Here is a 10,236-nt window from a genome sequence, read left to right as displayed (position 1 = left end):
GTGTGTGTGTGTGTGTGTGTGTGTGTGTGTGTGTGTGTGTGTGTGTGTGTGTGTGTGTGTGTGTGTGTGACAGGGCAGGTCAGTCATGAGCCTGCATTCCTCTGTGCAGTACTAAATCCTCATGGGATAGACCTCATTAGTGGACTAGCTGTTCCCAGGCTGTTTCATAGCCACTTTTGTGTCTCTATTTATATGTGTGTGTCTCTCTGTGTGTGTGTGTGTGTAGGTGAAAGCATTTGTTTATATGTTCACACATTTTTTTTCTTCTATAAATGTCCTCTTGGGTCTGAGAATCTGTGCGTGACTTCTCCTCTCTTTCTTATTGTGTGATGCTGCTGCATTTTCTATTTGACTGTATTTTTAAAAGACAGGTTGCTGTGGCTGGCTTCCTGTCTCTGTTTTGACATGTTGTGTAATAATCAGTGAAGGATCGTGAGGAGGTCAGTAAAGTCTACGCGAGGACGGACTAGCTTGCCTGATGGACTCTTCTCACCCTTGTAAAAATTGTAAATGTATGCGCAAACATGCAAACAGCTCATCCTCCCTTTTCACCATGATGTCATGTAACAAAGTGTCCCTGAGAGACGCTTAACACTTCTCTCAATGACTCTGTAGCTTTGACCCCCTGCTGTTGACCCGAGCTAGGCCTGACAGCTTCTCATGTCACATTCTGTCTTTAGTTTCACTTTATTTTTCTACTTAGGGAGAGTGAGAGGGCGGGGGCATGGGCAGCACGAGCAGCACGAGCATTAAGGGGAAACGCTGTGTTCAGATTTTTCAAAACGTGAAAGGAGAAAGCTGTCTTTGTTGAGCAAGAATGCAGACTAATATTTTTCCGCTCCTTATGACGCTCTGTGCACGTTTAGCCACTTCACACATTCTTGTAAATTATACCGTACGTGAGGCTTGAAAAGTGTTCCAGGTTCAAGCTCTGTTTAAAAAGAGGGAAAAATACAACAACACTAATGTTATATATATGTCGTTTGGAGTTTCTGTAGTGCTTTGTATTCTTTGTTTTTCTTTCAGAAGCTGGTCTGATATACAGAAACCAGCCATCTACAGAGAGTCTGTTCACCTCTATTAATCCCACTATATTAAAATTGCAGTTGGTCAATTAGAATTAACCTACAGGAAGCTTGCAAGATAGTTCCACCTCCTTCTAGACACAAATAGCAACATTTTATTTTAGTCGTGCAAAAAATATAGTATTGATTATACTATATGGAAAAAAGTATTGGGCTAAGCCATCGTCATACATGTAACTAGGTACAATTTTGAGCTAAATCTAAAATAATCATTTGGGACTTTATCCAGGTGTGACTAAAATAAATGGGAATTGCCTGACTTAGAAATTTTTGACAGAAACATTTTGGCAAGTCAGCCTTGTGAACTGTTTGGGCTTTCAAAAAAATGCAGGTTTTTTGAATAAACCATCTGTCTATCACCATCTACCATGGGCTAATTTCATGTAATAAGTGAACCATAGCACACTAAATAAGCATGAAAGATGGATAACTGGCTTTCAAAGCTGTAAGCAGCCAGTGTAGCTAGCTATACACTTTATAAAAAATCTGATGCTGGGTGGACCATGTGACATACTCACACCTGCAGTTCTTCACTTGAACAGTTTGGCTGCTTAAAGCCTGTAAAGATGGATGCTATCATGATTTTCATCTTGACCCGTTGGCATTTTTGTATCAGGTTTGCTTCTTGGTGTAAATGCAAAATACAACTTATGACATAGAAACAGTAAAAAGGCTTACAAGGATCCACAGATATGAGGCTGCTGGCTGATGATAGGCACGGGATAGAACAACAAGGCAGACACAAAGAATTTTGAATACACACACAGACCTAGACACAGCGCTTATGCAGAGCCATGTCAAGGTCTTCCTCGCTGCTGGGCCTGGAAAAAGCAGCCTGTGCAGTGCATAAACTGTAGAGAAAGAAGTTGCTCACTTCTGTCATTGTAAGTCAAAGTAACATCCATTGCTTCTGATCATTTTACTCTTTACTAAATTTCTAATCTGTCTTACAAAATATATACCGATAATAATCCACATTTTTTATTTAATGTGACAAAGTTTATCCATAGGTGACAGTTTTTGCTACTAGGCAAAATAAGCCTGATAACTTTGTTCATGCTTACGACCCATATGAGTCCCATGCTTATATAAGGAGGGTGCAGGAAATGTGATTGTGCTTTGCATCTTTCAAATTTTGATTGTTGACAAAATTCTTCATTATTCTGGGGAATTTTAGACCTTAGCGCAAAACGAGAAACAAATAACAATAATGACCATAAACAAAGACCACCAGTGCCTACCATGGTGGTCTTTTAGTGTGACCTCTAAAAGACCCCTTGAAGGGCCATGTGGTATTTGGCACCAAGATGTTAGCAGCAGTTCCTGAGCTGGAGTCCCAATAACACATCAGCATAGAATGCAGTTTTTCTACGTTGTGTACAGTGTCCTTATTAATTTCCCGTTTTTTCTCTTCCTGTAAAAGCAGATGATTTCAACATCTACACAGCTACAGGGTTAAATAGATTAGTAGGTAGAGTAAGAAGCCAAACCTGGATATCAGGTCCAGCAGATACACGCGAGTATCTGAAGCTGTTTAGCAAACATGACTTAACAGCTGTGTTATGCACTCGTATCTAAGGCACTTCGTTTCACCACGTCTTTCTATTGTTGCACTGTATATCAAAGAATATTTAATATTAGACTTAATTAATTCCATGTCTAATATTTACTTGGAAAGTGACCTTAAATCTTCTAATCTCAGTTTAAATCAAACTCTTAACAGGATAAGTAATCCTTTCCGCAAGCATGGTTGGCCTTTTTCGTCATTTTACTTTTTGTTTGGTCTGTAGAAAAAGTGCACCCACATGGACATAAATACAAGGTTTCCCACTTCCCCCTTATTCTTTTGCAAACAATGCATAGCGGGAATAACCAAATGACGCTGCTATCAGGCATCTGAAAGCAAACGAGAAGTCACGCTGACTTTATTGCCGTCAAATAATATTCTGTTCCAGAGTTGACACATACCAACAGAAGCTTACATTACTATACCCCTCGAGTAGAGCACAGTGATTTAGAGTTTTACCTGCAATCCCGGAATACGCAGCAGATACTGTACAATAACTGTTATGAGTTACTGCCCTTGACAACAAGTTCACTGCCTTTCATGTTGGTGCATAAATCAGGGAAATAGGAGGATGAGCTCCTTCTGTATACATGTAAACAAGACATTTGGGAGCACCTTGAAGTCTGGTCTCACAGTGGCAACACGACATGACTGAAAGCACGCATACAGTGCTCCTGTTTCCCATGAAAACTTGCTTAGATACATAAAAAGGCACAACACATGTATATGGCTGTGGGGGGAGGGGGATTCAATAAGCATAAAAAGTTCCCTTAAATTACATTTTTAAAAAGTTTTTCAAACACAAGCGGTGCATCACAGTCGAAAAATAACTGGAAGGACTTTTCAAGGTTTTCTGGTCTCCTCAGGAGCCTTTTTAGGGGGGTCGACTACACTTGTAAGCATATTCAGTCAGTGTGCACTAATAGCAACGAGTCTATTTCCTCATTTAAGAGAAATCCATGTGCTTTGCTTTTTTTATCTGATGAACAAAAATGCCTGTCACGTTTGAGTCAGTGGAACCTTAATTAACACAACTGAGAATAATAATCATTGCAGCTCGTGCAATTTTTCTCTGCAAACAAGTCTTAAAACCTATCATGACAGCCTTTTCACAAACACGAGCTTCCTCCTGTATTAATATAGATAAATTATTCATATCTTGGCATTTATGCACTTTTTTAGTTCTTCAGTAAGTTTGTCCCCTTTGTCCCCAGGTGTGTACCTGGATCTATTACACTGGGTTATCTAACTCAGCTCTGATTGGGCCTAAATGAGAATAAACAAATTGTAAATGTTGTGGATCATAAACACTTGAGTGAGTTTACCTCTCTCTGCATGGCTGTTTTCAGTGAATTAACTCGCAATGCCCGTGCGAAGGCTGAATTTACTGGTACTCAGTATAGTTTGTGGATCCTCTGACTTTTCTACATGTAACAAATATTCTCTTATAGAAAAACCAAAACAAATACAGACACACAGCATTGCATGCTGGTGTGAGATCCAGCAAATGTGGCAAGATTTAGACTTCTTCGAACACCAGCAACACACAGCAGGTCTGCCAGAGAAACCACTTAGTGTGAGACGCACTCTTTCTCACACATACACACACATGCACATGCACCGAGACATACACACGCCATGGCAGTGCTGTCAGTGAGTCAGTGTGTGAGTCACACTCCGGCTATGCTGCCTCTTGATTTTATAGCAGCCGCCAGCACGGCACTGTATTTAATATTCTAAACAACTGTACTGTAGGGCTGTGCAGCACACATTCGTGTGCATTTACATGCACTTCTATAGATGTTCACACACACGAGACACAGACATGTAAATTACCTGCTCTATTAAAATATTGCGACACAATTGAGATCTCGGAGCTATGTTGGCACATACACAAATAAAGCACTCACTTTTGTGGCTTTTGCACTTCAAATACACTCGAGCACTGACAGAGCGAGGCACACTCATCACTGGGGATGACTGCAGATGAGTCAGAAGGAGAGAGGAGGGAATCCTTAGCTCTTTGTGCGCTTGATCTATAGGAGACGCAGCCCTAGACTTCGGCGCCATAAATACTGACTCTATTAGATTTGACCCATGAATCTTTCCCCTATACACTGTGTACATTTGCACATTCCTGAACGTGCGAAGCTTCAGGAAAAGGAAAATTCAGAAAGGGTTGCAGCTCAGCTGTCAAACTGTGTTAGCCTTCTGAGGTGAAAAAGTGAATTCCCACCTGTTTTGCGGTTGTTTTTAATGTCGGTGCATGCCAGAAGGACTAAATCACATTACGTATAAATGCACTGGTAGACTCCATCGAGGATCGGCCTTTTATTATTTTTTGGAAAACCTGTTAATCCCAAACAAGGTGGAGGCCAGAATGATTGAGTCATTGACAGTGTTGGGACACGGTTAAGTAATACATGCTGTAAAATGTTGTATGAATGCTAAAAGCTAGGCTTTGCAGGCTAAGAAATGCATATGTGATGCCTGAAGCTAAATCCATACACCACAGCTACCCACAAGCTTAAAAAGAACACAGTGTCTCCATATCAGTTTTCTGAGGTGAACAGCGCAGGTAACAAAACTTTTAAACATCACCCTCTAGTGGTGTTTAGGAGTGGCTCAGCTTTTTTAAATAGTTTTTTTCCTTGATTGATCATTTTTTTGTGCACACTGAAAGAATGAAATTAATGTTGAGTATGGCAAACATCCGACGAATGCGTAACAATTTGATGCTGAAACAAGAAATACCTGCGGAACATGGGAAGGTTTCTGGGAACTTTGACATGAAGCTCAAATGAAAGACGCAGAATGTGAAAGTAACTGCAATGAGCCGTGCAGCAATTGACATGTGATGTGGGTGTTAAATTTGATAGCTGTGGCTCGGTGCTGAGGGGCAATGAGTCAGAGTCAATAAGGACCAGGAGGTGTGACTGACCTCTTTCAACTGTCCTTCTTTCACCCCACAGCCCTCCTCCTTTCTCTTTGCATCTTGTTGTTTGAATTGCTCGCCGTGTTTGTTATTCAACCTTTGTTTTAAGATAGTGACTCATAACCAACTCTTGCCTACTTGTGTACCTTTGACTCTAGACCGAAAATGGCCAGACCCTGTTTTTCTGCTTAAAGCGCATGACTCTTCATGTTCCTTTCAGGCTCTTTTCTCGCACAAATCCTTGTCCCTTCTTATGCTGCGATCAGGGAGTGGAGCCTTTAGGTTTATCTGCGATTGGAAAAGCTTTCTGACTCACTCCCTCACACAAACACACATTTTATAGGCGATGACTCATTGCAACGCAGGCCATTCAGATCCACAGTACACCAAAGTTGAACTGGTACGTGAGTGCGTTGTTAGCGTGGCCATGTTTGCAATGCCACACACATTAACCTTTATATGCATTAGGGTGCTGTTACGCGGAGGGCTTATGACACGCCACCTACGCAGCTTTTATCTCCGTCGCTGAGAAAATAAGTGTTGCTGTTGCTTTTGGTCGCCCTTGTACTTATAAAAAAAAAAAAAGTGTCAAAGTGTGCACATATCATGTGTGTTGAACAGATAATGGTACAGATGTGCGATATGTGTTTGTGTGCATAAAACCAAAGGCAGAAAAGAATTCATCATGACACTGGCAGATGAGGAACATTAAATGTGTTGAGTGACTCATGCAGGACGGCCATCAGCCGACACAGTGGCAGACAACACATAATGTAACCCACATGCACATAATTGGCTTCATGAAGTGCCATATACAGAGAGGCACATCTCAAATTACACATAATGCACACATACACCAAGGTTTTTCTTTTTTTTTCCAGATGAACACAGACAGTGCAGTGCAGTGCAAAATGTTCCCGAACTCATTTGTACCATTTTTGCATGTCTGTGGAAGAGATGAGTCACTTTTAACTGCAGTCGTCACGTAACTACTGTCACTTAGACTGATTCACTCGCCAAACAATTTCTAAAATAACAATCAACCTCTCTGTCGACATTTTTATGTAGAGGGAGAGAGGGTACGCTTATTATAGAAAAACTGATTCACTGAAACAATGCAAAGCATAAAAATATATTTTTATTCTTAAATGCAAGCGACCAATAATGCACATTTTATTCTGTGTTATATAAAAGTCTAGCAAAGACAACAGGAGCCTGGATTACAAATTGTAGATCTCTTACAAAGCATCACGGCGCTACAACACTACCACTGCAATACTGCTCAGAGCAGATGTGTGATGTGGTTTTGGCAATGAGGCTGCTTTTCATTTATAAATTGCCTTTTAATCTTTCTGTTATCATAAAATCAAAACCAAACAATTTGAGTATTTAATTTTCATCATCTGTGTCGTCTTCATCCTCGTCAACATCCTCTTCGGATTCATCTTCGTCCTCCTCTTCCTCCTCCTCCTCCTCTTTTCTCGTCTGACGACTACCAGCTCTTTGTTGCTGTGACAACAAATAAACAGTCAATGCAACTAAAACGCCTGGCAGGTAATCATTAAGCTCAACTTCCAAGGAACCTGGTTTTTTTGCTTTGTTTCTTCAGTCGCGGTTTTTAGTAGAAACAATGAAGGGTAGGTGTAAACACACCGCAAAGTGCGCTGAGACCACATTCCTCACATTAACTTCTCATGAGGGTTGACTTATGTATTTATACAGTACTGTGTACGTTTTGGGTTAACCATTATTTCTTTGTAATTTGCTTACATAGATGAAACATAAGCAAACATAGATATATGTACACACACATTTCCATATATGTGCAAATATATGTGAAAAAGATTGTTTTTAAACATGCCAACACTTCCCTGTGTCTTTCTTTACCTTTTACATAAATCAAAAACAGAATTTGTACAGTTTTAACAAGCTTGAAAGTCAATATCTGGCATCTTTATTCTTCAGCACAGTGTGAACTTTTTTGTAATGCCTTTAAATAGTTTTCAGGAATAGTTGGATGCCTTTAAAAAAAATCCACATTGCACCACAAATGAGTGAAAAAGTAGCCAATGTCCAAATAAAAAACATCGAGAAACCATAAAGCCTGGAGAACTACTGCTCAAGACCACTGTAAAAATTATAAGAAAGTCTGGCTCCAGGAAGCAAAAGTACCTTCCTTATTGTGTGAACGGTATTCATGTAAGAATGAGGACACTTTCTCCATGTCCACTAACATGCTCTACTTTCAACTTTCCATTCTGGCTTCATCCTTAATGCAAACAGGGTCATAAATCCTCTTTTTCCCGACTGCAAATGTCGTTTCTGTTTAGCAGTGATTGCAATTTCTCTCAGATAAAAATCAAACCTAATCAGCGAAGCCAAAGTATGATCTCAAGATGTGACGCAACACATATCTGAGGCATATTCTAGTGACAGCTGCGTACAGCAATCTGTATCTGCAAGTTCCAATATGGGCATCTGTAGATACTGTAGAGTCTACAGTGTAGACACTACATTTCAACAGACTCCACGAGACCCACGGAAAACAGTTAATTAAAAATATCAAATTCTTATTTGTCAATTAGTGAGAAATTGTAGTCTAGAATGCAAATATATAAAAAAAATTAAATAAAATCACAAAACATTGCGGTGTCACTGTTAAGATCCTGGGGTAAAACTGAATGCAGGAGGAAATGCGTGATGTTCCTTGGATGCAATGTCATGGGTAACAAAAAAACAACACCGATTGATGGCCAGGGTGATTCCACGCATAATCATTGCAACTACTGATAAGACTCACTGTTATCAAGCACCAGCCTCTATTGGCATGAGAAAGACTTCTGAGCTCACAACAGGAAGAAGGGAATTTTGAATTTTATCATCGCAATGAAACTTGTGCAACACTCAAAGCCAAAGGTGAAAAGGAATAGCATTACAGGTACTTGTTGGGGAATTCTTGTCTCTGTATTGGAGCTTTTAATCACTGACTGTATCTTACCTGTAATGTCCCTGTTGAGTTCAGGAAGGACCCGGTCCGATCAAGGGACGTTTTGGAATTAGCTCGCACTATGTCTAAGCGTGACTGGTAGTCGGGGGGGTGCAGAGAACTCCTGAACACCTGCCAGAGACAGTAAGAGGGGCTGAAAAGAGGTACTTTTCCATAGAGACAAAACTGAATGGAAGCAGCACCTGTACACAAGCCCACGGGGCATAGCAAACACTACAATAAGGTCATGTAGGTTAAATTCAGGGTATTTTATTTACAATGCATTAAAAGCAGGGACTCGGATAAAAACACACAAACAGATAGAGAAAGTAAAAATAGATAGAGTATAGTAAAAATACCGAGACAGTCTGTTAATGTCACACATGTCCTTAAACCAGCTCCAAAACTATTATTTTCATAGCAAACACAAACTACTGCTGAAACCACCCAGTGGTTTTCACTGTGTAGAAAACAATTTCAGCCATGGTTCTCGATCAGGATTATCTACATGCCTGTCATTGTGCCCGTTTCAGATGATTCAATCTCCCATGCTTTGTACTATGAGTCACTGAAAAACAGCCTTGTCTCGATGAGGAGTTTTGCTTCCATATGAATGGAAGGCAAATGATTCAGTGCAAAAACACACAGATGAGATAGCGAGGGGTGGAGGAAAATAACACAAGGGCAACTGCAGGAGGAACGTTGCTCGACGAACATCATTGATCCTTTGTTTTTTCAGGACGTGCTTTCTCTCTTAAAAATAGTACAGCAAACCTCTCATTAAATTGTAAACACAAGCAACCCAGTTAGCATGACTGAATGAATTGTGTAGAATTCAATGCAGGTTACTTCAAACGCTGACGTAAATTAAAGGGTGTGTGCATGTATGAGCAATGACTCAAAGAAAGATGGGTGCATAAGGCCGTGTTATTTTGGATGTATTAACCCTGGAGAACCCATGGGGTCAAATTGGACCCCATGGTTTCTCTAGAAAACCAATGGGGTCGGCTCTGACCCCATTGGATCTCCAGGGTTAAAATAACCTGATGTTGTATATGCATTTATGTACATTTTTAACCTCAGTATGTCCATTTGGCTAAGGCCAAGGCGCAGAGCATCAACTTACCTCCAAGTCCTCCTCCTCGTCCACACTTTGAATGCTTTGGTAGGCCAGGGTGTACACCTCCAAAGCCTTGGCGTGGAATGACATTTCCACTGTCACAAACTCACAAAAGATTTTCTAGAGTGAGAGAAGACACGAATATCAAATACTGAATATTTCAATATGGACCAGACAGACCAGTGCACTGTGACAGCAGACAAAGCACAGGATCAGTCCAGACAGTCCACAAAATCAGCTGATATCTTTCTACATATCACAGTAAATCCTACGTAGGGCTGTTTGGTTGTCCACAGTCGCCGCACACATGCTAGCCATATTGCAACAGGCCCTGCACTACTGTTACTTCTGCTTTTCCCCACCTCTGACATTGTTCATGTGCATGTTGGGCTGTATGTGCATGTTAGGTCATGTAGGCATGGTTACTAAGTCAAAGCAAATCTATGAAATATAAATTACCATTATCCAAACCAAACTGTTATCATCATCATCATCCCATAATGATACAAGACTAGTTCAATATTAATTAAACCAAGATTTGTA

The 10,236-nt window shown here is 40.4% G+C and overlaps 1 protein-coding gene across 2 annotated transcripts in view; it reads right to left on the bottom strand.

Moving 5' to 3' along the window:
- Nucleotides 1-6,744: 6,744 nt before the first annotated feature.
- cibar1 (CBY1 interacting BAR domain containing 1) overlaps nucleotides 6,745-10,236 on the bottom strand; it is a 7,701-nt gene continuing 4,209 nt past the window's right edge. For both annotated transcript variants that reach the window (XM_005728375.1, XM_005728374.1), the window contains exons 7-9: nucleotides 9,700-9,813; nucleotides 8,586-8,705; nucleotides 6,745-7,096 (exon numbers count right to left, since the gene is read on the bottom strand). In XM_005728375.1, the coding sequence (XP_005728432.1) occupies nucleotides 6,977-7,096; nucleotides 8,586-8,705; nucleotides 9,700-9,813 (354 nt within the window). In that variant the 3' untranslated portion in view covers nucleotides 6,745-6,976. The remainder of the gene's footprint in view (nucleotides 7,097-8,585; nucleotides 8,706-9,699; nucleotides 9,814-10,236) is intronic.

Source organism: Pundamilia nyererei, unplaced genomic scaffold, assembly GCF_000239375.1.
Source record: "Pundamilia nyererei isolate P.nyererei 1_Seehausen unplaced genomic scaffold, PunNye1.0 scaffold00028, whole genome shotgun sequence".
In the NCBI taxonomy this organism is placed as follows: domain Eukaryota; kingdom Metazoa; phylum Chordata; class Actinopteri; order Cichliformes; family Cichlidae; genus Pundamilia; species Pundamilia nyererei.
This window is presented reverse-complemented; position numbering and strand designations above follow the sequence as displayed.